Here is a 23,934-nt window from a genome sequence, read left to right on the forward strand (position 1 = left end):
TAACAAAAGAATACAAACTTTCTGTATTATTTTGGAAATAGAACATAAAAAAAAATTACTGTTGAAAGTCACTATCAATGTCTTAGAAATTGAAAAGTGTAATTTTTACAGTATTGTATATTAACAATTGAATGAAATCTATATCCGTTACCAACATTTATAAATCGCTCAACTTGGTTCTCAACTCTCGACTCAAATCCTAAAAGCCAGTTGCAAAAATTTGAGGCCAATACACAGATTTATGGCTGAATATTTAACGTGAGGAGGGTTAGTGATTTGAGTGGGGATAGAGAGACTAATAATACTTGTAATTTTGGAAGGGGATGCTTGTTCAACTCAGATAATGTTATTCGGGTGAGTGATGTGGCCCACGGGCCTCTTGGCTTTTCAGTTCTCTTAGATGTTGAAATCTGGTTTGAAAATGTGTTGAGTTTATTTAAGTTTATTTTTAGAAAAAATTCCAAAACGGAATGAGTTGAAAATAAGCTATCTTTGACTGCATTATAACCCCCCCCCCCCCCCCCCCCCCCCGGTAAATCTGGATTTTTTGGTAAATTGTTTATATTCTAAATTTATCAATATTTATGTCCTGATTGTTAGACTTAAATTATTCTATAGGAATTCCCTTTTATTTCATAGGAAATATAATATTCTGCATTCAAATTCGACAGGGTTTTCTACTCATTATACATGTACATCATAGAGGAAATTAACCCACCTTTGGAATCATATTTTCCCCATGAATTGTCCGGTGAAGTTAAAAATGTGTATTATAAATGTTTATCATAAAAATGATTTAATCTTATTTTCAATGAATAGGAAACTGCACCGAAATAAATCTTGTATCATGCGCGGACCCCATTTTTTTAAAAATGTTTTTTTTGGGGGGTGGGTGACAGAGAGATATATGAGTTTGCCGGGGGTGTCAGAGGCATATTTTCGGTAATTTTGCAATGTTAATTCAAGAAATTCGAATTTCCCGCGCATGTATATGAAGAATTTTGTTGACCAACATTCGAATCATTGTGCAGGATAGATGTAGAAATATCTACAAAGTTTCTTCTTCTGTGTTGTGCAATTACAGCCAAAAAGAAAAGTTAATGCAAGTGACTGGTAGCAGTCTGCCCCCCCCCCCCCCCCAAAAAAAAATATTTCTGATTTATCAAAAGATAGATGCAAGCGCATGGAGGTGTTATAAATACAGGTTGATGTTTATGCATAACCCAAAAATAAATGTCAATTTTGAGGACCCCCCCCCCCCCCCCCAAAAAAAAAAAAAAAAACCAAACAAACAAACAAACACACTAAACAAACCAACAAAAAAACCTGCTTATCGATATAATCGTGTATTTCTCAAGAAAAACTTGAAAATCAAAGGCATATATTCAGCATTTTCTCCTCCATATACATGACTGTACATGTATATATACACTATTAGACGTTTGATATGATTTTGTGTTGTCTCACAGAATAATTTTTCCCACGTGATGTGCAAATTGATTTTTCCGTGAAATTCGCGTGAGCGCTGTGTTTCTTCTCGTTCAATATTCACGTACATGATTGACTGCATGCGTGGCAATAAGAGGTACGTAATTAAGTCGAATCTCCATTGATTCGGGTACCTATAAAAGACTGGGTCAAATTTGACATCGATAAAGATTCACACAGATCTATCTCATATTGTATAGAGATTGTTATGTATAAAATTGTTAGTGATGTTCATATAATTTTAATAATATCGGACGGAAGTTGTCGGGCCGGAATTTCTTAAGGAAAAACCAAAACATAATTACACATCTGCTGTAGTTTATTCTTATCGTTATAAAATACATCTTTTTACCAAAAAAAAAAAGAATTAAAAGGGCATGGTAATTTTTTTCTTCGAATTTTACTTTTTTAAATTTCAACATTTACAATGCTTGAATTGTCAATGCTCCGCCAAACTTATAGCGTCAGGTGTCGAGCGAGACACATAGCTTACAATTCTTCATTATGTTTACAAACAACTATATAAGGCTCGTGCCATGTTTTTTTTTTCGTTCACATCTAGATTTGTAAAAAGAAAGTACATTATTTAAAGCAGAATAAGAAGCAAAAACACATGAAACGATTAAATTATGTTCATAAATAACTTACAGATAGAAAAATTAAAATGAACATCTTATTCAAACAAAAAACATGGCACGAACTTTGTTTAGACAACAAAGAAATGTGAGCTTTGTATTTTGCACCTATAACATGAAAGCTGAAGGTAAACTTTTGGCCGACATTAGTTAAGCATTAAAAAAAATTAAATTTGGAAAGTAAAATTAGACAAAAAATCGTGACCATGTCCCTTTCAAACTTTAAAACAAGATAATTTGGACTTAATGAATGATTTGTGTTCGACAACTGGTGTAAAACTGAGATTGCCCTAACACACAAGCTGTAAATACTGGCTTAGATGGTCCGTAAGACCAGGAAGTTTGGAAAATCCTGAAGGCAACTGGTCATTTTTCAGGAGATTATCTCGAATTTCACATCGACACAGTTGTTTCAGCTTCCGAGGCGATTTATAGTAGTCACTTGGCAGATATCTAGCGGCGCTCTCCCGCATGTAGTAAATATGGGGGGACTTATTCTTCAAATCCGCCACGGTTTGACCATCGAAGTTTATGTGAAGGTTTTTGACCGCTCTCAGCAGGTATTTTAAACATTTTTCTAACATTTCCATGGGATTATCGGATATGCCCTGTCCTATCGCTTCCTCGATAATCTGTTGGGATCCGAGGTTTCGGAGAACGTGTTCGAGTGGTTTTCCGTGTGGAGAGGCGCCATATTGGAGCAGAAGTAGAACAACTTCCGGTTTCAAATTCTCGCACGCCAAAGTAAGACACTGTGTTCCGATATGGTTATCAGATGAGGTATTGCTGGTCATCAGAAGAGTTGGGTGACCGATAGGGACATCCAGATAATACGCCCGACGCTGCTGAATCAGTTCCTTATACGCAGTCTTAGCCGGGCCCTTGAATAGTTTCTCTCCTAACTCGTTGTTCGTGAAATCCACAACAAAACCAGCAGCCATTTTAATGACGTAGTAAGCTTTGTCCAGGGCTTCGTTAGACACTGACAGATTATCGTAGTACATGAAATCTCTCATGAATAGGCCCATGTCGATCCCGCGACTGTACTGAAGAAGCTCCAACAAAAATCGACGAATGGGTTTACTGTCCGTTACTTTAAGCTGGAAACACAAACCAAGTCCCAGATGAAGGGATAGCCAACAGTATTGGACCTCCTTAGGATTCATGTTGTGTGAACGTGTATAAGCCATGATATCATCAAGAGCTTGGTACAGAGTTAATTGTTCTTTGGTAATCATATCGTAGTATTTAAATCCAATCATTTCACACTTGCCTTCCAGCGTTCCATAGCCTGTCGCTGTCTGTTTCGTTAATCTTTCAAACGAATTGACCACTTTCTTCTTCGAAATTGCAACCCCCATTTTTAAAACTCCGAAATGATATGCTTTGAAATGAACGCGCTGCTATTTACTTTGCCTGTAAGTTTCTATGGTGTTGTTGTATGTTTATCGTGACGTCAATAATTTGTTTACTTATATTGTGATGTCATAATCGTTCCTTTCCCCCGCATCACGTTTTCTGCCGGATTTCTAAAAGTCATGAAGCAGCAATGCTAAAAAAAGAAATAGATTAAAAAATATATATATCTATCAAGAAAAAATACGCAGAAACTAGGCCTTAAAGACATTTACATTGAGACGGTTTGAATCACGTAATCTACATGTACTTGTAATTACCCCCCCCCCCCCCCCCCGATACATGGGCTCTCCATCTAGGCCTAATCGAGTGTATAAAAAGTAATCCATACACTATAAACACAATAAAGGAAGATATTTTTAGATGGGAATTTTATAGTTAGAGATGAAAATTTTTTGTACATCGATTTAGATTGGAAGTGCCTAATATATATACATGTACGTAAGTGTGTGTTAAAAATGGAATACATATTTTATTTTTAGAAAAAGATCCAACAGGCTTGTGTGATTTTTCAATATATCTGTCCATAAAATGACAATGTTGATGTTGCGTTTCCGTTCATAAACTTAAATTTCATTAAGTTTTGCACTTTGAAACCACAAATAGTAATAAAACACCGGAAATGAAATTCTTTCCTTTACGGTTCTTCATTTAGGAGAACTTCCGGGTCATACTGGAAATCCCCAAACCCAGTCTTAGAGACACAAAATGAAAATAAAGAAAGTGTAGACCACGGCAAGGAGGACAGGTAAATTAAACTGTATGTTCTATGCTGAGATATAAAGAGTTATATTTTAATATGTTAGGTAATCATTTTAAATGCGATTTCTTGTTAGAAGATTGGCGAACACGTGCGTTACATGTTTTAGTCAGTTCTAGGAATTAAAGACTCAAATAAAAAAATCAATAGTAGAAAAAAATGAACTATCGATTCAATTTTTTTGATCATTGTATGAAATTTTTATGGGCTTTTATATTGATCTGCAAGCCCGGATACAAGTCCGTTTTTGGAACTGAAGAAGGTTGAGGTGAATAGATTCTCCCCTTTCCCACAGCAATATATATAATGTAATATATTAAATTCCTTTCTCTGTAAGAAAATGGGGAAGATGACATTTCTTTTGCAAATTAGTTTTACATTCATCATTTAATTTTCATTTTAAGATGCAACATTTCAATGCAGGGATAAAAATTGGTACTTGATAATAATTGGTCCTTAATTACTGCCAGGAATTTTCTCTATGCCGAGTTTTTGCTTCCAACACTTTTAGCTTGATATTTTGATAATAATAAATACCTTTAAGCTCAAACTATGTTCATCCACTTATATGAAAAATGTCCAGATTATCTGTCTTGAAATGCAATAACTTGGGACAGAGTCACAGACTATAGATTTCAAGGTAGCGTTATCAACATTTCAAGAAGAAGATTATTTTCATCTTACAGGTGCATGTATTAAGACCCTTTGTACACATAGTGATTGTAAGAAGAACCTAGTAAGTGACCTTCAGTCTGTGTAGTGAGTGAGGTCAACCATGAAGAAGATACGCTTGTCGGACACCGACTTTGACCTCTTCGATATGGAGATATCTCCAGGGGAGTTCATATTCTTCAGTAAGCACAAAGAAGCCTTCAGATGTATGTGGAAAGAACAGGTAAGGAATGCTATAATAGTACTGTTGAATAACTTTAATTTATTTGCAACAACTTTACTTTGTGGATAAATGGTGATGAATTGCTTTAATTACTATGATTAAGTCTATATATTTTTAAGCTTAAAAACAAGAGACAAAAGAAAACTGGTTCATAGTTTGAATTACTTGCAACAACAATGTTCTTTTGATCCCTGCATAGTTTGCTGGAATGCAAATAAAGTCCATTCAAATTGGTTTTCACTACTCATATGTTGGTGGTGTGTAAGCAGCTAAATAATCTTGAATGAATTTTTTACAGACCTGCCAAAGGTGTGCAGTCTTCACTGTAAAATTCATGGCTTGAAATTCTTTAACATGTTTAATATTACATGTAATAAGTAATAAAACTGCTGGATTTCTAATTTCAGGGAGTGACATTTTGGAAAAAGTTTACCATAACCTTTCGCAGTTTTACCAATCGGCACGGCGTGATCAAGGAAATCTCCAACAACTCTCCGAAGTTCGAGGATTTCATAGACCAAGCATTCATTTTTATTCATGAAAACTTTGTAGAAGGTTAGTTTGATTGATTGATTTCAGTTTGTATTCTTTTTATTATTATTTCATTCAGCATATCCAGTTTTGTTAGAGGAAGGTGAACAGCTTATTCCAAGTTTCTGATAATGTGTATATATTAAGGATGTTTTGGAAGGGGGGAGATTGTGATGTACTTATTTTTTTTTTTTTAAAGATTTAATGGAACATTTTCATCTGTGTAATTTTCAGGCAGAGAGGGAAAAGCCAGAAGCTTCATTGATGACATCGCTAAACTGGCCCAGAATCGAGAAAGATTCAAAGATTTAGATTCCAAATCATTTGGCAAGTGTATATCCTTAAGTTTGAACTTTGAAGAATTAAACCTCTTTTTAAGAGGTTATTAAACCTCTTTTCAAGAGGTTAACTTGGTTGATAATGTTTTTGTAGTTTAATTTTATCTGATAGCCTGTCATACGAATATTTGACTTTTATTTTATTTTTTTAGCCAAAGATCCATTCTACTTGAGAGATACAAGGTTTGTAATGTGTTATTGAAATGAATGATTCAAATACAGTTACGAATTTCTTTTAAGGGGATTGGATGGTTGTGGCCATATTTAGACTACTGTAAAATCCTGATTAAATGCGAGGAATATATATCTCGCTTCAAGCCCGTCTCGCGAATTTCATAATCTCGCTTTGAATTTTCAAACATATGTAAACTACATGAAACTATGATAAAATTTTGGCATATAATTTGCAATTTTATGTTCTCGCGATTTGATGGAAAATGGTTGAATTTCGGAATTAAGTACTCGCATAAGAGCTTTGTATAAAGATTTAAGAAAACAATCAAGTTCAAAATTTATGAAACTTCAAACTTACTAAATAAGGCAAAAATATAATTATTATTTTTTTGGAACTGCCTCCCGCCTCATTGAAATATCCCCTGCTGAAAAACTTTTATTAGCAAAAAACAAAGAATTTTTTTTATTTGGAGATTTTTATTTTTTACAAGTTTTTAATTAGTTAAATTTTTGAAAAAATTGGAAAAAAAATCTGTCTATTTCTCCTGCGTCTAGAAACCCCAGGCGGCAATTCCAAACAAACATTTTTTAAGAGTGGCCCAATACTTGATAGCTAAAAATATCAGGTCTAAAAAAGTTAAGGTAGATCTGTTTTATAGGTTCATATGTTGACCACCCCATCCTTTCAATTCTACCACAAATATGGTACTGTGGTTTCATTAATTTTCGTGGGTATCAATTTTCGTGGATTTTCTGAAAACCACAGTTTCAAGGATACGTAATTTCGTGGCCAATGATCCTATCAATACAAAATGTTAGTTGAAATTGAACTTCAATGAACATTAAATTTCGTGGATCAACTTAACAACGAAATCCGCGAAAATTGGTATTCAACGAAAATTGATGAAACCAGAGTATTGTGACATTCTCTGAGGAAATAATAAGCATGGACCTTTTTCTCCATCTGAGTTCTAATTTTATTTTCAGGGATCTATTCAGGAGATTCTTTGGTCCACCAGATCAAAAAAGTTCCTATCTAAAGGTATGAGTTTCATTAATTCCTATCTCAGCTATATAGGTCTCAAAGTTAACTCGGAAATATGAATTATAAATGATATATTTGTCATAAAGACGGTTCCACTTTGTCTTTTCAACATCCCCAATATTTTGAATTTGAAACATACATGCTTATATGTATCTGGATATTATGAAGAATCTTGGCTATAAAGAAATAATAAATTTCAAGTCCCAAGGAGTTACCTTTTTAACATTTTTAACAGATTTATGTAAAAGTGAAAATAAGATTTTTAATGATTATTGTTGTTATAACCAGTGCTGTTATCATAGCATCTTCTATATCATCATGGGGATTCCTACCTCAGAATTTTACACCTGCACATGCCTTGAAAAATGAAAAATGAATATCCCTACATGTTCTTTTTTAAGTTTACCATGTAGCTTTTATATGAAGAAATTTATCAGAGAATTTTTCAAGTACAGGTATTGCTAAACTAAGCACTTTTTGTTGCTTTGAAGGTTTATGTGGTCAGCCCCATTTATTTACGATTTGGTGGATCGGCAATTCGTTGTTTGAGGCGATGGTTGGATGCTCCAACTTTGGACGAGGGAGATGAGTCTTATTGGGTTCCGTCGGAAATCCTTATTAATGGAAACGGTAACAAATGCAGCAATGTGATCATGTGTGAAAAATGCCTGGACGATTGCAGCACCAAATATTTTCATGAAAAATTTAACGGCAAAAGAAACGGTCCAAGTTTTGTAAGCTACTGGAGTCTAGGGGATCCGCGTTTTAATGACGATAAAAATCCTCTGTATGCCCCCTTCATGGACGAGTTGTCGGATTGGAGAGATTCACTGACTGGGGATAATTTTCGAGACTTTTTGCATTACGCTAAGTTTGCATATGGCTCAGATTCAGACAAGTGTCAGGAGTGCTTGATCTTGAGTAGCCGGAAAGGTGACCCTATGGACAGCATTTCAGTTGCAGAGTGCAAAGCCGAGGGGCATAAAAAGAAGAAAAAGCGCAAGAAGAAAAACAAGGCAAAACTGGCAGGTATTGATGTGGATAATGAGATAGATGATCTGGTGGCGCACATCGAGGGTGAAAAAGAAATGGTCCATATGCCACAGTCTACGGTGGCCGGAGCAAGATGGCCGCAATCAGTAGTGCCCCTTCAACAAGAGGAAGAGAGTGTTAATAACAGCCCAAGCCCGAAAAAGAAAAAAAATTCAGCCGATACGATCAAGTCCCTTGAAGACTATAGGGCTGGTATGATGCAGGCCAGAGAGGATTTACCAAAAAATAGCCGGTTTGGTGGATATAGAGCTCGTTTAATTGAAAACGAGGCTACAGGAGAACGAGAGCTGACAATAACTGTTCAAGCCTTAAAGGTAAGTTAATTAGTGTCATTTATGTACCACATGTAATCTGTAAGTTATAACCCAATTGCTTCACGTCCACAGATACAGTACTGACTGTTCATTTCATTTTCCATATTTGTAATTCTTTTAATGACAAGATATGGGCTTTACGAGGCCGTTTATTTGTTTGACTGAAATTGTAGGGTCAAGGCCATTGGTAGGGTCAAAGTTAATTTATGGAGCCAAGGTCATGGATGAGGTCAAAAGCAATTATATAGTGTCAAGGTCGTTGATGAGTTCAAAGTTAAAATAATATTTTCCTCCCTTGGCTTTATTATTTTTTAACAAACATCTTGTTTCTACTTACAGAAACAGCATTTATAAGTTGTTGTTTTTTTTGCTAAAAAAAACCATATGAATGAGAGCATTGATAAATAGAAGCCAAGAAACCTTTATTGATTATCTGCTATTCTATCAAAACTTAATCATAATGGCACATTGAAAATTCAGTACATATCAAACCATCAGTTCAATATCTTATGATCATGACCAATCTCAAAGTTGTAGGTTTATTGATTTTCAACAAGATGAATTTCATCAAAAATTAGTTAGTTCAGATTGATTGAAAAAGTTATGCAGGTTTGATTCGGTGCTGAAATAATTAATTTTTTTTCTGTGAAGCTTTGCATTGACCTTGATCAATACAGCTGGTGACTATGAATGATTTATTATTTAAGTTTGAAGTTAATTTCCGCCATTACCAGTACACCAGTACTCAAATGAAGCTCTGTGCAATCAGTTCAAGCAATATTTTCAAATAAATCTGCTGAACAGTAATATTTACTTTCTATAGAGCAGTGAAATTTCTTTAGATAGTGTTAGCAGTATATATTCAACTTTAAAATTTATGGTTGTATAACTACTAGGTAATTTCAAGGCTATTTTACAACATGAAAATAACCATTACAACAACAAAAAATTTATATTAATTTCATGAAAATTTCAAAAAGAGATTTTTTTTACCAAACCTGAGAGATGATCTCTTTGAATCTGCCCACAGAATCTGTTCTCTGAATTATCCATAGAATAAGATTCTGTATCTGACAGTATCAGTCTGTAATCACGATCTCATGCTGTTGGTAATCGTTGCTTCTTAACTGACAACTGAAGGAGTCCATTGCCTTTGAAGCCTGAAATATTAGAATCATGGCACAGAGTTCATGTAAGGTCTGCAGCATGTTCTAGAAAATCCTGATTAATTGATTATAATGGGTACCGGTAATAATCCTAGTGGATTATGGCTTAATTCAAATTATCATATTGTACAGTCTACAAACCAGCCTCTATCTTTGAATTTTTCATGATTTTTAAGATTATGATAACTGATTAAGGAGGCAGGGTTTTTTAATTCCCCCTAGTAATCGGGGTCCGCTGTTTGTTTAGTTACATATTCCTAAAATGTAAGAAGAATGTCCATGGTTTTTGTCTGCATGCATGGTGATAATTGCATGAAGTTCATTACTGTAAGGAATCAGGGACACCTGCTCACTGCTTACGTGGGAGCCAATGTTGATTCATAAATACTAGTAGCCATTCGCAATGATATTAGTTTTCTTATTACCAATATATCGGCATAAGGGCATGTAATCCCTTTCTCATTTGTTACTCTCGATTGCATACCGAGCACCCATGATCGATGTGTAGTATTTCTTATGTTGCCATAGTATAAATTTACCAGGATGTTTTACCGGTTTTGTACATTTTCAGTTGGTTTGTGTAAATAATGCATTGACTGGTGTAATTCATGTTCCTTTTCTTTTTTTTTGGACATTCACATCGTTAATCATGTTCATAGGATTTTGCATACTGTGGAACCATTAGATTTCATGGTGGCTCAATTTTCATGGAATTCGTTGGTACCTCTCATCCATGAATTAACATCCTCCACGAATTTATAAATTAAGGCAATAAAGTCATATTTCCTTGTGAAGGTATACAAGAATACAAGAAATTACGTGTTAAATTAAAGCAATCCACAAAAATTGGCCCCCACAAATTTTAATGATTCCACAGTATCATATAGGCCTAAAAAAAAGAAAGATGTGTGTTTAGGGTAACCTGACCAAACCTACAAAAGTGCCCCAATTCTACCATTTTTAGTTGTCTGTTTTTATCCGATTGTGAATTTTATATTATTTTTATTAAAAAATCCGTTTTTAAACATGGCACAAACAAACATTCTTAGGATTCATGCAGAAAAAAATATGATAAAATATAAAAAAAATCCCTACCTACCTAACCTAATTTTTTCATCAGTGTTACCCTAAACACACAATTTTTTTTATAGGCCATATTTCAAATTTCATTGCAACGGAGTAAATAATAACAATGTAAGTCGTGTGTCAATACAAATGAGGTCTGTACTGCAAATTACTTTGAACTGTAAAGAGATCAGAGGCTTTCATAAGGGCTAAAGTAATAGGGGTGGATCCAAGAGAAATATGATGGACAAGAAGGATGAATCTCCTCCTTAATGGAGGCATGTTCAGCAGAAAATCAGCCTATAAGTTTTATTTAGGGTCATGTAGGACATCTAGCATGTACTAATAGTACTTTGATCAAATTGATTTTCCAAGTTTTCCCAACACATGTTTATTTTTCCAACATTGATTGTAACCACCCTGGACATAGTCCTAAATTGGATTTCTGTAGGAAAATTGTTTTAATTCTTGAGTAGACAATCATGTCAAACAATGTTACAATGAAGTTAGTTTATTCTGACCAACAGTTAAAATTGTTAACAAAATAAAAAAAAAACTGGGTATTTATAACTGATAGAGGATATTTATAACAACTGCATGTGTCTTATTGTTTCTTGATTTGAAAAAATATGATATAATGAATTTCTGGCTTGATCAAAAATTAATATTATCAATTAATGAATTTAATCTCAGGGTGAGGAGGGCCGATCTCCAAGACCAAGGGTAGTCATTTCTCAGAACTGCTTCCCCCTGAGCGCTCAGATGATCCGGAAACATCTGGATAACCTTCCGGACCGTATGGAGTGGTACGAGGGGGACTGCTGGTGTGCCAGTGTGCTTAACTACTCCGCGGAGGAGAAGGAAAATCCCAGTAATTTCACCATCAAAGTTACGGGCCCTGACGAAGACATCGCGAAGAGAACCATGTTTAAATGTAGGTGTCGTCATGCTAATTACTAGTATTTTTACTGTGTATACATAATGTTGGACTGCAAATCCACCACAAAAAAAATTGTAAAATGTGCTCTAACTTTAGGACCTATTTCCAGTGCGATGTCATTTCGTAAAATGCTTTAAGACATATTTTCAGTGCTGTTTTGTGAAGTTGCCATTTTGTACAATGCCCTATGACTCAATACATCGCTGTTCTACATGTACATGATTTCCATTTTATTCAATACTCTCCGATATGTTACAGTGCTATTTTACATGATTTTCATTTTGTTAAATACTATCCCTTATGTTGCAGCGCTGTTTTACATTATTTCCATTTTGTTCAATATTCTCCAATACCTTACAGTGTTGTTTTATGTGGGGAGGCGTAAGACCCGCCCGTGCCCGGGCTGGGTGATGGAGGAGGATGATGTGGTCGCCTGTATCCTCCCAGACGACTGTCCCCCCCAGGACGGGCTGACCATTGTCATCATCAAGGGCTTCAACTTCCAGGACAGACTCACAGACCAAGAGAAACAATCCATGATTAAGGCAAGATTTTACAGGCATTCATTGTTGGGTTTTCCCTCTATCAAAATTATTTATTTACAGTTTTCAGTGTAAGGTTTGATTTTGAAATGCATAGTATAATAAATTCTAGAGATGGGACGATCCACCGATGCACCAGTGCATCACGGTATTTATTTTGACGATATTTGGATGGATACATTTACCATTAATACAATGATACCTAAGCAAACTTTTTTTTACTTTCCAAAAATATCCGAGCTTCATATATTTGCTATTTTTAGTCCGCACCTAATATGAAAGTACAAAGATGGCGGAAAACCTTGTAAAGTTGTCAAAACTGTGAGGAAGCTAAATCTGGATTGTGGAAAACTTTTGGATTACTTGTTTATGAAAAAGTAGTGTATATCAGACTAAAGTACTTTGTAAATTGTGCAATGCTCATTTAAAATATCTCAAAATAACTTTGAACATGCGGTACTACACCAACAGATTGAATACATTTTTAACCCTATTCATGTTATCATTTAGTTGCAATGTATCGTGATATATATCATACCGCATCTCATGTATCGTGATATGTACCAAATCGAAAGTACAGTATCGTCACAGCCCTAATAAATTCAAGTGACATATTGTTTTGGTGCAAGAGGAGTTTACATAATTAAAAGAATTGAGAATCGATATTTAAACTATGTCAGTATTCTCACATTTATTTAATCGTACAATTGCTGAAAATTATGTAAAATTAATTGATAAGGAGTTTTTATTATGACATGATTTTAAATTTCCATCGAGGCGTGATCAAATTTATGATAAAGCCCTTTGGGCTTTATTGGATTTGACCACACCCTAACCAAAATTATCACCTCATAATACTCAAAGAATGATTCTTTATTCCATAAGAAATACTGACCAAGAAAAACAGGGCTTTTGTCTGTCCACTTGTGTAACTGATGAGTTTCTGTTAAGTTAAAAGAATGCTGACTTGAAGTATCAACTCATAGACAACATGAAGATTTTCTAATTTAAGGATAGGTTTTTCCAGTAAAGAGAAGTTCAGGTTTCTTCTGTAGTTTTTTTTTGCAGGTTTTATTTTTTCCTTTTTACATTGTTAAAAAAAAGAAATTAACCACTGTAATCATATTTTATGGATTAAGCAGTTCCTTACAAAGCATCCAAAAATGCTGGATTTAGAATTAATTTGATGTATTTAAAAATATCTTGACTTATGACATAACCTGAAGAGATTGTAATTAACTTTCAGGGAGAAGATGTCGCTAAACAGCCAGAGAGAGTGTTGATGACCATCAAAGGCGAAAACATCAAACGACTGATGAATGTTGGTAGTTTTGTTGTTTAATAATACAGTGAAACTCATTTTGTAAACATTTTTATTATAGTGAAATCTCAGATACAGGGAAATTTTGTGGCATTCTAGGAAGAACTTAAAACAAATTCTTGCAAAAATTACGGTTACAACAAATCATGTTGCAAAAATAAATTTTGGAGCCCAGTAGAGGTGAAAAATGACAAAATTTAAAAGAGAATTGCTCTACTAGACATTGAATCTAGGCTAAGTAAGATGGTAAATTATGTTAAAAGCCATGAGAAGAATTACAGTAACTTGTAACAGAAATTTTGTTCTGTAGAACTTTATTAACAAATGGTAAGCATATTATGGATTAGATTTTCATGCTATACATAATATATAATTTCTGTTTTCTCTCTCCACAGGATGAAAATGGAAGGGAAGTCTTCAGAATGTTACTGGACTTATCTAATTATGGCAATGTAAGCTTTGATTCAGATTATATTGTAACAGATCGAGGCTCTGTAAATTGGATAAAGATCTTAGATGGGAGAGAAAAGAGAGCCAGGGAGGCTGAGGGAGCAGGCTAGAAGGGCAGGGTGGTTAAAGGATTGTGGCATTTGAATTCATTCCATAACTTCCCAATCAATATGAATAATACTGGGCTTGGGCAGTTTATGTTTTATAAACTTTAAAATGGTTTATTAAAAAGCTTATTAATAAACTGCCCCAACCCAGTTTATATAAGATTAGTATAGATTTAGTAGCTATTGAATTCATTCCTTATAATTTATTTCTCTGATATTGATTGTAGAAAAAACCCTCATTTAACCTTTAATTTAATTACGTTTAGCAGATTGATACATTTTAGCAATAGTCTTATTGTGACAAAGGCAACATTTGTTACATGATATAAACTATTTTTTTCACCCAATGAAAGAGCACTTTTCTGCCCAAATTAAACTATATTTTGATAAAAAGAGAGAAAAAGGGTTGAAGATTGTTTTAATGATGAGGATAGTTGGCATGCATAGAGATCATTTTAGGTCCAGTCATATTTTGAGTCTGTTGGGACTTAAAATTCTTGGGGATACCTAGCTTGCTCATCAGAATTTAAGGACGAGAATTGGAGATTGAAATACATCTTTTGTTTTCTCTACAGGAGTTAGCCAAATCAAATCCGGAGGGAAATCCGAGCTCATTCCAGCCAACATCATACATGTAAGTAGTTAACAAAATCAAGGCAGAAGGAAACTGTTAGCAATGAGAATGAAGTTTGTTGCACTGTAAAGTTTTTTTGGAATGCCAAAAAATTTTTGCGAAATTTACAACAGCCTCGTCGTGGTGAATCCTTACTGTACAAGTGTTGGTAAAATAACAACATGAGTGTGAATAAGGCTTGGTCATGAAAAATAAGTCGCCGTGAACCAGTTTATTTATCTGGTAAATTATGAACTAAAAGTTGTAGTGAATAAAACTTGGTTTACAGTAGTCATAGAAATAGGTTTTGATAGATGCAATTTTAGGAGATGATTTTAATGTTGTCCAACAGTGCTGAACATCAATATGCACAGATTTCTTTAGAATTCAACAAATTTGAAATTATCATACTCAGGGGCACTTTGACGAATTTTAATGAAACAGGTAAAATTGTTTAAGTAGTTTCAAATACTTTGCTTAGCTTTCTTGTGCTTATCATGTGCAATTTTGTCACAAAGTGCAACTGTTTTCCTCGTATTTTGTTCCAACTTTGTCATAGTTGTAGTTATATATTAATTTTACGCTGGAATCATTTTTATTTGTGGGGGCCAATGTTAAGGCAGAGACATCAATAATGTAGATTGGCAACTCCGCCATTAGCGTGTTTTGTTGTTGAAAAATGGTACGGGACCAACCTTACTTTGAGAACTACATTTTAGTGAACTGACATAATGATCTGAAAATCTTTAATGAAAAGTGTACATATGTTTTAGACATTTTTGAAACAAAAAATTGAAAAATGAGATTAATATATAGAAAATATATTGGCCAGCTATAAAACATCGGCAAAATCTCAGACGACGAGTAGCCAACTGCCTCCTAAAATTCCTCTTTTAATATAGGTTATATGACATAAACTCATGAAAATATAATATTTTGAATGTTATGGTAATAGGTTCTAGCTGTTTATATTTTGATGTAATTGTGTATTAGAAAGATATACTGATTTAATTATAAACGGAACACTTTACAATAGGGACCGCAGGATTTCGCGAGATTTCGATCAGCTGCCAATCTCTGTTATTTATGTCTCTGGTTAAGGGTAGCCAAAATTTTCCTAATTTGTAAGGAGGTTATTTCTTTCAATTGGTAGTAAGTTCAGGATGATCTTTATTAATGTTGAACAAATGCTAGACTAACTATTTGTACGTTCATGGGGATGTAAATTTGTGGGGAAGGGTTTTCCACGAAAGTTACGAACATTGGTCCCCCATGAACAATGATGTTTTCACAGTACAGTAAAACACGGTTATAGCAAACACGCTTAAAATGAAATGACGCTTACAGCGAAGTGAATTTCATTCCCCAAGTCTTTATTTCATGTTGTAAACTTGACGGATATAACGAATTACGCTTATAACGAAGTTAAATTGGCCGTCCCTGGGACTTCGTTATAAGCGTGTTTTACTGTATCAGTACCTTTAATCTAGGACCTATCTTTTATTGCAGAATTGATCAAAACGTGGTTCGAGCAAGTTCAGTAAGTATTTTTTTTTTTATTACACATTTTAATGACATTTTAAGGAAATATTATATATATCTAAAGCAATAAAATTGTTTGTTTCTCTTTTAAGGAGATAACAAATTAATATTTATAAAATTGATACATTATTTGATACATTATTGAAAATCAAGAAATTTTCGGGATAATCCAAGTTTTGCTTATTTTGCGATCACTTTTATTGATGGCAAAATATTTCACACACAAATTATAGCTGCTATTGACACTATAAAAAAGAATGACAAACACAAATGAAAAAAGCTACACATTTTCCCAATTTTCCCAAACTTTGTGACATGCGGAAAAAGTGGATACTGTAAAGCGAGAAAATTTGGCGTATACATATTAAAGGTGATAATGATTTAATAAAACAATAAAATTCAACTTATTAATAAGTTTATGGACAGAGCTTAATTGATTACCCTGTAACACTGTTTAACTATGTATATTTACACACAGAATCAACTGTCCGATATTAAAGGGGCATGGTCACGATTTTGGTCAAATTTCATTTTTCTGTTTTTATTATTTGCAATGCTTTAGGAATGCATTTCTAATAATCAAATGAAATTTGGGAGCCAGTCTTTGAGTTTTAAGCAGGATACAGGACTCACAATTCTTCGTCATGTAAACAAGGCTCGTGCCCTGTTTTTGTTTACAAAGGTTCAATATACCAGTAAAAAATCTTCTTAAAGCTGGTTTGTCTATCTTATTATTCATTTAAAGCATAAATAAACAGTTCCTAACGATTAATACATTTATTTTAGATATAAAACTGGAATTTTCACTTCAACATTCGAAATGTAAACAAACCCTTTGTTTACATAGTGAAGAATTGTAAGCTTTGTAACTCGCTTATAACTCATCAAATGACACTCAAATTTTGGTTGCCTATTAAAAATGCCTTACTGAAGCATTGTAAACATTAAAATCGAAAAAATAATTTTTGACCAAAATCGTGACCATGCCCCTTTAAGTAAAAGCACACGTAAGGACTGAAGTTTTCAAAATTGAAAAAAATGAATACAAATGGAATCTGTTGGCGCACTACTAATATTAGAGCTCAAGAGCTGTAGCCCCAAAGCACTAAAATTTGTGTGCCATATTTTCTCGTTTTACAGTATACTGTATATGATACACTTCTGTAACGACACATAATTGTATGGTAGTCCTCTGGTGCCAACTACTGTAGATTCCTTATTTTACGCGAGTACTTAATTCCGTGATTCAACGATTTTCCATCTAATCGCTAGAACATTAAGTCGCAAATGCCAAAATTTTGTCATAGTTTCATGTAGTTTAAATGTGTCCAGAAAATTAAAAGCGAGATTTTAGAATTTGTGAGACAGGCTTCTCATGATTTTACGTGGATATTAATTTCTTGCAATTAATTAGGAATTTACAGTACTGGAAATCTGGTATATGGTGTTATACATCCAAAGTTTTTAGATAGAAAGTTCCTTGTTCTGTGTTCCATAGATGTGTTGTTCATGTAATTCAACAGTCAGCATAGTAATGATTTTATTATTTATAATTAATATGTATATTTATAGGAGCCCCCTGTCTGGAGTCAAATTGAAAAAGAACCAGAAACGTTTGAGCTCTTTTTCAAAATACCCAAGGAAAATGGTAAACTTTTCATTCATTCTTTGGTTTTTTGCAATTGATTCTTTATCAGAAATATTTTTCCCTCGATGTCTCAAATACTCAGATATCTTGAAGGTTTTTAAACAGTATACAGTTGTTGACTGGGGTCGAGGGCAACAGTTGATCTGTCAGACCGGTTCGCAAACTGTTGCCCAAGGCCGAAGGCCGTGGCCAACAGTTTTTGAGCCGGTCCGACAGATCAACTGTTGCCCGAGACACAGTCAACAACTGTTTTGTTATACCCCTTCTAATCAATAACACGTTTTCGCGGAATGTGACATCACCGGTCAACAGTCTTTTTTAACAGTCAATTTTAACAGTTCCAATTTAACAGTTCCAGTCCAACAGTCAAAATGTTGGACTTTTTTCGTATAGAGTTATATAGTAACTGTTTTACAGGGGTATAACAATATACAGTTGTTGACACGGGTTGAGGGCAACAGTTGTTCTGTCGTACCGGCTAGCAAACTGTTGCTGAAGGCCGCGGGCAACAGTTTGCGAGCTGGTCCGACAGATCAACTGTTGCTCGAGACACAGTCAACAACTGTTTTGTTATACCCCTTCTAATCAATAACATGTTTTCGCAGAATGTGAAGTCACCGGTCAACAGTCTTTTTTAACAGTTGATTTTAACAGTTCCAATCCAACAGTTCCAGTCCAACGGTCAAAATGCTGGACTTTTTTTCGTATAGAGTTATATTAATAGTAACTGTTTTACAGGGGTATAACAATCCCATCTATTTCAAGATAATGAAGTTTGCCAGTTTATTGGAAGACAATATCTTAGTTCACTAAAATGTTTTATTCTTAACAGAGGAAGGTCTTCAGTCTATAGGTTTTGAAACTGTTAACCACGGATTCTTTGACAAAGAACCCATGAACAACATAATGCCACGGGAAAGAGTGTTCTGTCTGAGGTGTAAAAAAAACAGGAGACTTTGTCAGTGTGGAACCTTCAAGAGGTTCATCGAGCTCGACCGATGCGGAATGAAAGCATTTCAGATGTCACAAGGAGAAGGCATGGATCTGCGAGTCGGGGCCAGCGACAGGAAACCAGTTTTTGAAGAGGTTTTGCTCAAGGAGTTTGAGAATCACGCGAAATTAAAAGAAAAACACAAGCAGAGGCTGAAGGAAATCACGGCCAAAATGCAAAGCGTGGAAGAAGTGAACGAGGCAAGGGAGGAATTGTACGATATAATCAACTACGTTATGAATGAAGAAGATTTACAGGAAATAGTGTTTCAGAATGATGAGGAAGTGACAAGGGATTCAGAAAGAGCTGCTGGGTTTGGAAAGGGTTGTAAAGTGAATGGTGTTAATGATATCGCTGCAAAGAAAGGGAAAGTTGAAAAAGAAAGAAATGTTAAAGTGAATGACAAGAATGAAGATAAATTGAAAGGAGATAGACAAAAAGATACGACAGCACAGAGGAAGAAAGGAAAGGAATCAGAAAATCAAAAGAATGAATTAAGTCAGGTTATAAGGAAACCATTAGAGAAATCTGGAAATGGCAGAAAAGTGAAAGAGAAAGAATACAGTGATGCAAAAGGGAAAATCTGTGGGAAGTCACAGGTGAAAGTTGAGGGCAAAAATTCAAAAGTTAGATTGACTGAAAAGGGTGCTGTGGACAATGCTAAGGCAAAAAGAAATGAAGGAAAGGAGGATTCAGATAAGAGTGGAATATTGGGAATGGAAGGAGTAGGCTTCGATACCATATACAATGATGATGATGATGATGATGACGAATGGGTAATTATAGTTATTTCTATTTCAAAAATGCTGAGAATTTTTACCTCTATCTAATTTAAGAAAAAAAAGATTTTCAACCTATTTATTATGATGAATTATCATCAATATGTTTTCTACACAAAATGTGCATAAAATATTTACACTATATATAATGTTTTCATTGAAAATTATTTCACACCTCTTTACCCTTACATAAATGTAGTTTTATTATTGAATAGGAGACTGAGGAAAGCACTGAAACCGAGTCAGCTGATGAGGAACTCGGCCATTGTTTTGTTGCAAAAAAAGCTACATCAAAGACTGATAAGAATCATGACTACAGCATTAAGAACCAAAGCGCTGGACATGAGGGACTGGGTAGGGATTCTTCTGAAGCAGAAGTGGGAAGTCCTGCTAAATTAATGGAACAATCAGATGTACCAGGGCTTGAGGTCAAGGTCAGTGTTGAAAATGAGGCTACTAGGACAGAGGAGGTCAAGGTTGAAAAAGAGGCTACTAGGACAGAGGAATTCAAGGTCAAGGTTGAAATTGAGGCTACTAAAATAGAGGAGGTCAAGGGCAAGGTTGAAAGTGATGTTGCAAAGACAGATGAAGACAAAGATCAATTGAATAAGAACAAAGGTCAGGGTGAAGGTCATGTAGTAGAACAGTCAAGTCTGCTGATGAATGATAAACCCACCATGTTGGAAAAAAGAAATGAAAACAGGGAGTGCCAAGAGAAGTTGACTGCAGGTCTTGCACAGGTTTCCATAGACCAGGATTACAAAGAATCACCCTTATCAGGCCAAGAGAGTTCAGAAGAGATACCAAAAGAAAATGGACTTGTTATAGGGGATCATGGTAAACCATCTTCCACAGAGAATGGAGAATTAGAACAAGGCCAGGAAAAGCTGGAGAAAAATGTACAAAATTTGAGATGTAAGGAGGAGGAAGAAGAAGAGAAATCAAAAATCTCAACTGATATCCAGCAACCTAAAGAGGAGGAGAAATCAGCAACTTCAAATGACACCAAGCAACCCAAAGAGGAACAAGAGAAATCGGCAACTTCATCTGACATCAAGGATCCTAAAGTAGAAGAAGAATTGACAATCTCAACTGACATCAAGCAACCTAAAGAGAAGGAGGAAGAGAAATCAGATACTTCAAATGACATTCAGCAACCCATAGAGGGGGAGAAATCAGATACTTCAGATGACATCCAGCAACCCAATGGGGAGGAGAAATCAATTGACATCAAGGATCCCAGAGTAGAAGAAGAATCAGCAACAACAAATGACATCAAGCAACCCAAAGAGGAGGAAGAAGAAGAGAAATCAGATACTTCAAATGACAGTAAGCAAAACAAAAGAGAAGAAGAGAAATCAGCAACTTCATCTGACATCAAGGAACCTGAGGCAATAAAAGGAGACAAATCAAACTTTAACACTGGTACAGAACCAGAAAACAGTGCAATTAATGGTGGACCAGACCTTGAAAATAAAAATAAGGAAGACTCCAACAGCAAAGGAGAAATCCCTCACCCTCTGGAACCCAACCCTGAACAATGCGAGAAATCCAACAGGAGCTTAAAAAGGTGTTCATGTTGTGGATCTGAGGAGCCAGCCCCAAAAGCCTACAAAAAGTGCCTCAAGTAAGACCATTATCTGCTTAAGGTGCCTCACTACACCTTGAAATAGTTTCTCAAATCAGCAGAAAATTACTTGATTATGATAGAAAGCATGGTGGATAAGAAGTATATATATCAAATAGGCGAAAAAATGTGCAATTTTACATCTTGTGACATAGTGTCTTAAAAAGTAAAAGTTTTGGTGTAGTGAAGTACCTTAAATGTAGCACTCTCCCTTTTTATCTATTTTTTTTGGTTGAGAAAAGTCAGATAAAACAACCAGAGAGGGCTACATTATTACAGCTATAGTAAGACCAATTGTAAAGTCTCTCAGTCAGATGTTTCTGTACACGTACTGTTAAGTGATAAAATGAAATAAAAGATTGTCAAATTAGAATCCCAATGTGAATTAATACTTACATATACCAATTCATAAGATGAATTGTTTTTTTGTTGGATTTGCCTAATTAACAGTGCAAAAAAAATGAATTATTCATGTATTTAGATATATTTACAGTCATGTAGCTCAAAAAAAGATGTGAAGAAACTCTGTATATGATACAGTAAATTATGCTTATAAGGAAGTGCCAGGGACAATGGAATTTCCTTCATTATAAGCTTAATTCCTTATATACTTTAAGTTAACAACATGAAATAAAGTCACAGGGAATGAAAATCACTTCGCTGTAAGCATCAATTCATTACAAGCGTGTTAGCTATAACACTGTTTTACTGTATTGACATGGCCTGTCTTTTATCCACATATTCTGTTTGGTTCTAGGTGTAAGCTGGAAGGAATCTCTAGTGCAAGGTATTACTGTGGGAAAGTGTGTCAGAGTAAGTATTAATACATAATGCTGATTCAGAATATTCTTTTCAAGTTATCAAGGGAGAAAGATTTAGGAAAACTTTGTAACAGCTAACAAACTTGTAGAAAAATAACAATTTTCAAGAACATAGTGGATTTTTTTCCCTCAATGCTTTTGGTTTTTGATCTTCTGTGCATGAAGGTGGATGGTCAAAGTTTTACACATTAAATCTGTCTAAAGATTTCAGACACCAGTGTTTCCTATTTACCATAATCTATTAGTTGAAATAAATCCTAGCTTTGAGATTTGAAAACTATTCTTTTAATTATTTTAATACAAAACTCTCCCTCTGAGTTTTTGTGTGCCATAAATAACAACTTTTGAAAGTGTAAGGAACTTGCTCAGAGGTTGTCAGTCCACATTTTTTCAGACCTGGAGCTACATTGTATAGACCTGCACTTACTTTTTGTTACCCCTAAAATTTTCCGGGGTAAAATCCGACCTAAATGATTGTAGCAAATGACAGTTGTAGGTTTTGTAGGCTTTTGTAGCAATTGACAGTTGTAAGTTTTGTAGGCTTTTTGTAGCAATTGACAGTTGTAAGTTTTGTAGGCTTTTTGTAGCAATTGACAGTTGTAAGTTTTGTAGGCTTTTTGTAGCAATTGACAGTTGTAAGTTTTGTAGACTTTTTCTTCTAGTTCCTCATTTTAACTAATAAAGCAGTTCCATCCGAGTTGCATTGTTTACTAAATAAAAGTGACTTTTTATATTTCAGCTTCTGATTGGAGAGTTCGTCACAAAGAAGAGCACAAGAAAAACTTGTTGGATCGAGTTCTCCAGTAAATTGTGCAGTAGATTTTCTAACACAATATACTTAAGACTTACCGTACATGCATCAAAATTTAAGGACATTTTTTTTTTGCGATTCCAATTTCTTTTTTCAAAAGGAGATCTGGGATGATTTTGGTTTTTACTCCAGAAGTTTTAATTTTAACTATAAATAAGAAGAATTTGAAGTGTTAAACATGTCATTTGATTATAATTATGTATGTTTTAAATGATAAAATGTTAACCTTAATAATACATTTTGGACATAGGAGATTGCAGTAGCAGTGTTTCTACATGTGTATTGAATTCATTTGTAGTAACTGTTCTATATTCTATTTTCTGTGATTTTATCAATTATTTGAGTATGATTTTTTTTTTATTTACAAGAAAAATATTCCAGTATTAACAACTTTTTGTATTCAAGAGCTGATATAGCAAATGTAAAATACGTAAGATTCACTTGCTCAAAGTGGCTTAATATATGTAACATAAATAATGAAAAAAGTTTTACTAATTTGTCATTTTTGTTGAAGTAAAAAAATATACTGAGATGGTCCTCTACTTGTATATGCCTTTCAGTACTGTACTCACTGTCCTTTCATTACTGTTGACATTCCACTCAATCAGTTTTGAATTTGGAATAAATCATTCTTTGATATCATTTTACGCTTCTGTTTTCTGTACATATAATCGCCAGACACCGATAGTCAGACCACAGGCATCGGACGTTAATATATATTTTTTTCATAATAAAAGTGTATCTCTGTATTGGGGGTATAGTATAAATCTTTTATTACTTAAAGAATGTATAACGATGTGCCTGTGGGTCAGACATGGATTTTAAAAAAATTACTAATGACCTTTTCCGAATAGCTCTTTTA

The 23,934-nt window shown here is 34.4% G+C and overlaps 2 protein-coding genes across 2 annotated transcripts; one reads left to right on the forward strand and one right to left on the reverse strand.

The window, feature by feature from the left end:
* Positions 1–2,413: 2,413 nt before the first annotated feature.
* On the reverse strand, positions 2,414–3,484 carry LOC128161047 (uncharacterized). The gene has a single exon (XM_052824300.1). The coding sequence runs from the start codon at positions 3,482–3,484 to the stop codon at positions 2,414–2,416; it is 1,071 nt and encodes a 356-aa protein (XP_052680260.1).
* LOC128160547 (uncharacterized) lies at positions 3,227–23,714 on the forward strand. The gene is made up of 19 exons (XM_052823886.1): positions 3,227–3,331; positions 4,195–4,287; positions 4,986–5,194; positions 5,602–5,749; positions 5,960–6,052; positions 6,216–6,246; positions 7,225–7,279; positions 7,774–8,649; positions 11,574–11,814; positions 12,181–12,365; positions 13,609–13,683; positions 14,079–14,135; positions 14,816–14,874; positions 16,363–16,393; positions 17,968–18,043; positions 18,876–19,810; positions 20,029–21,440; positions 22,198–22,253; positions 23,001–23,714. Exons 3-19 carry the CDS (start codon positions 5,075–5,077, stop codon positions 23,066–23,068), a joined length of 4,518 nt encoding a protein of 1,505 aa, XP_052679846.1. The 5' UTR covers positions 3,227–3,331; positions 4,195–4,287; positions 4,986–5,074; the 3' UTR covers positions 23,069–23,714.
* Positions 23,715–23,934: the final 220 nt, after the last annotated feature.

Source organism: Crassostrea angulata, chromosome 8 (assembly GCF_025612915.1).
Source record: "Crassostrea angulata isolate pt1a10 chromosome 8, ASM2561291v2, whole genome shotgun sequence".
Lineage (NCBI taxonomy): Eukaryota > Metazoa > Mollusca > Bivalvia > Ostreida > Ostreidae > Magallana > Magallana angulata.

Coding starts and splice junctions, on each gene's coding strand:
- LOC128161047 (XM_052824300.1), bottom strand. CDS start 3,484: ATGGGGGTTGCAATTTCGAAGAAGAAAGTGGTCAATTCGTTTGAAAGA.
- LOC128160547 (XM_052823886.1), top strand. CDS start 5,075: ATGAAGAAGATACGCTTGTCGGACACCGACTTTGACCTCTTCGATATG. Junction 5,195..5,601: donor GATGTATGTGGAAAGAACAG/GTAAGGAATGCT, acceptor TTCTAATTTCAG/GGAGTGACATTTTGGAAAAA. Junction 14,875..16,362: donor TTCCAGCCAACATCATACAT/GTAAGTAGTTAA, acceptor CTTTTATTGCAG/AATTGATCAAAACGTGGTTC.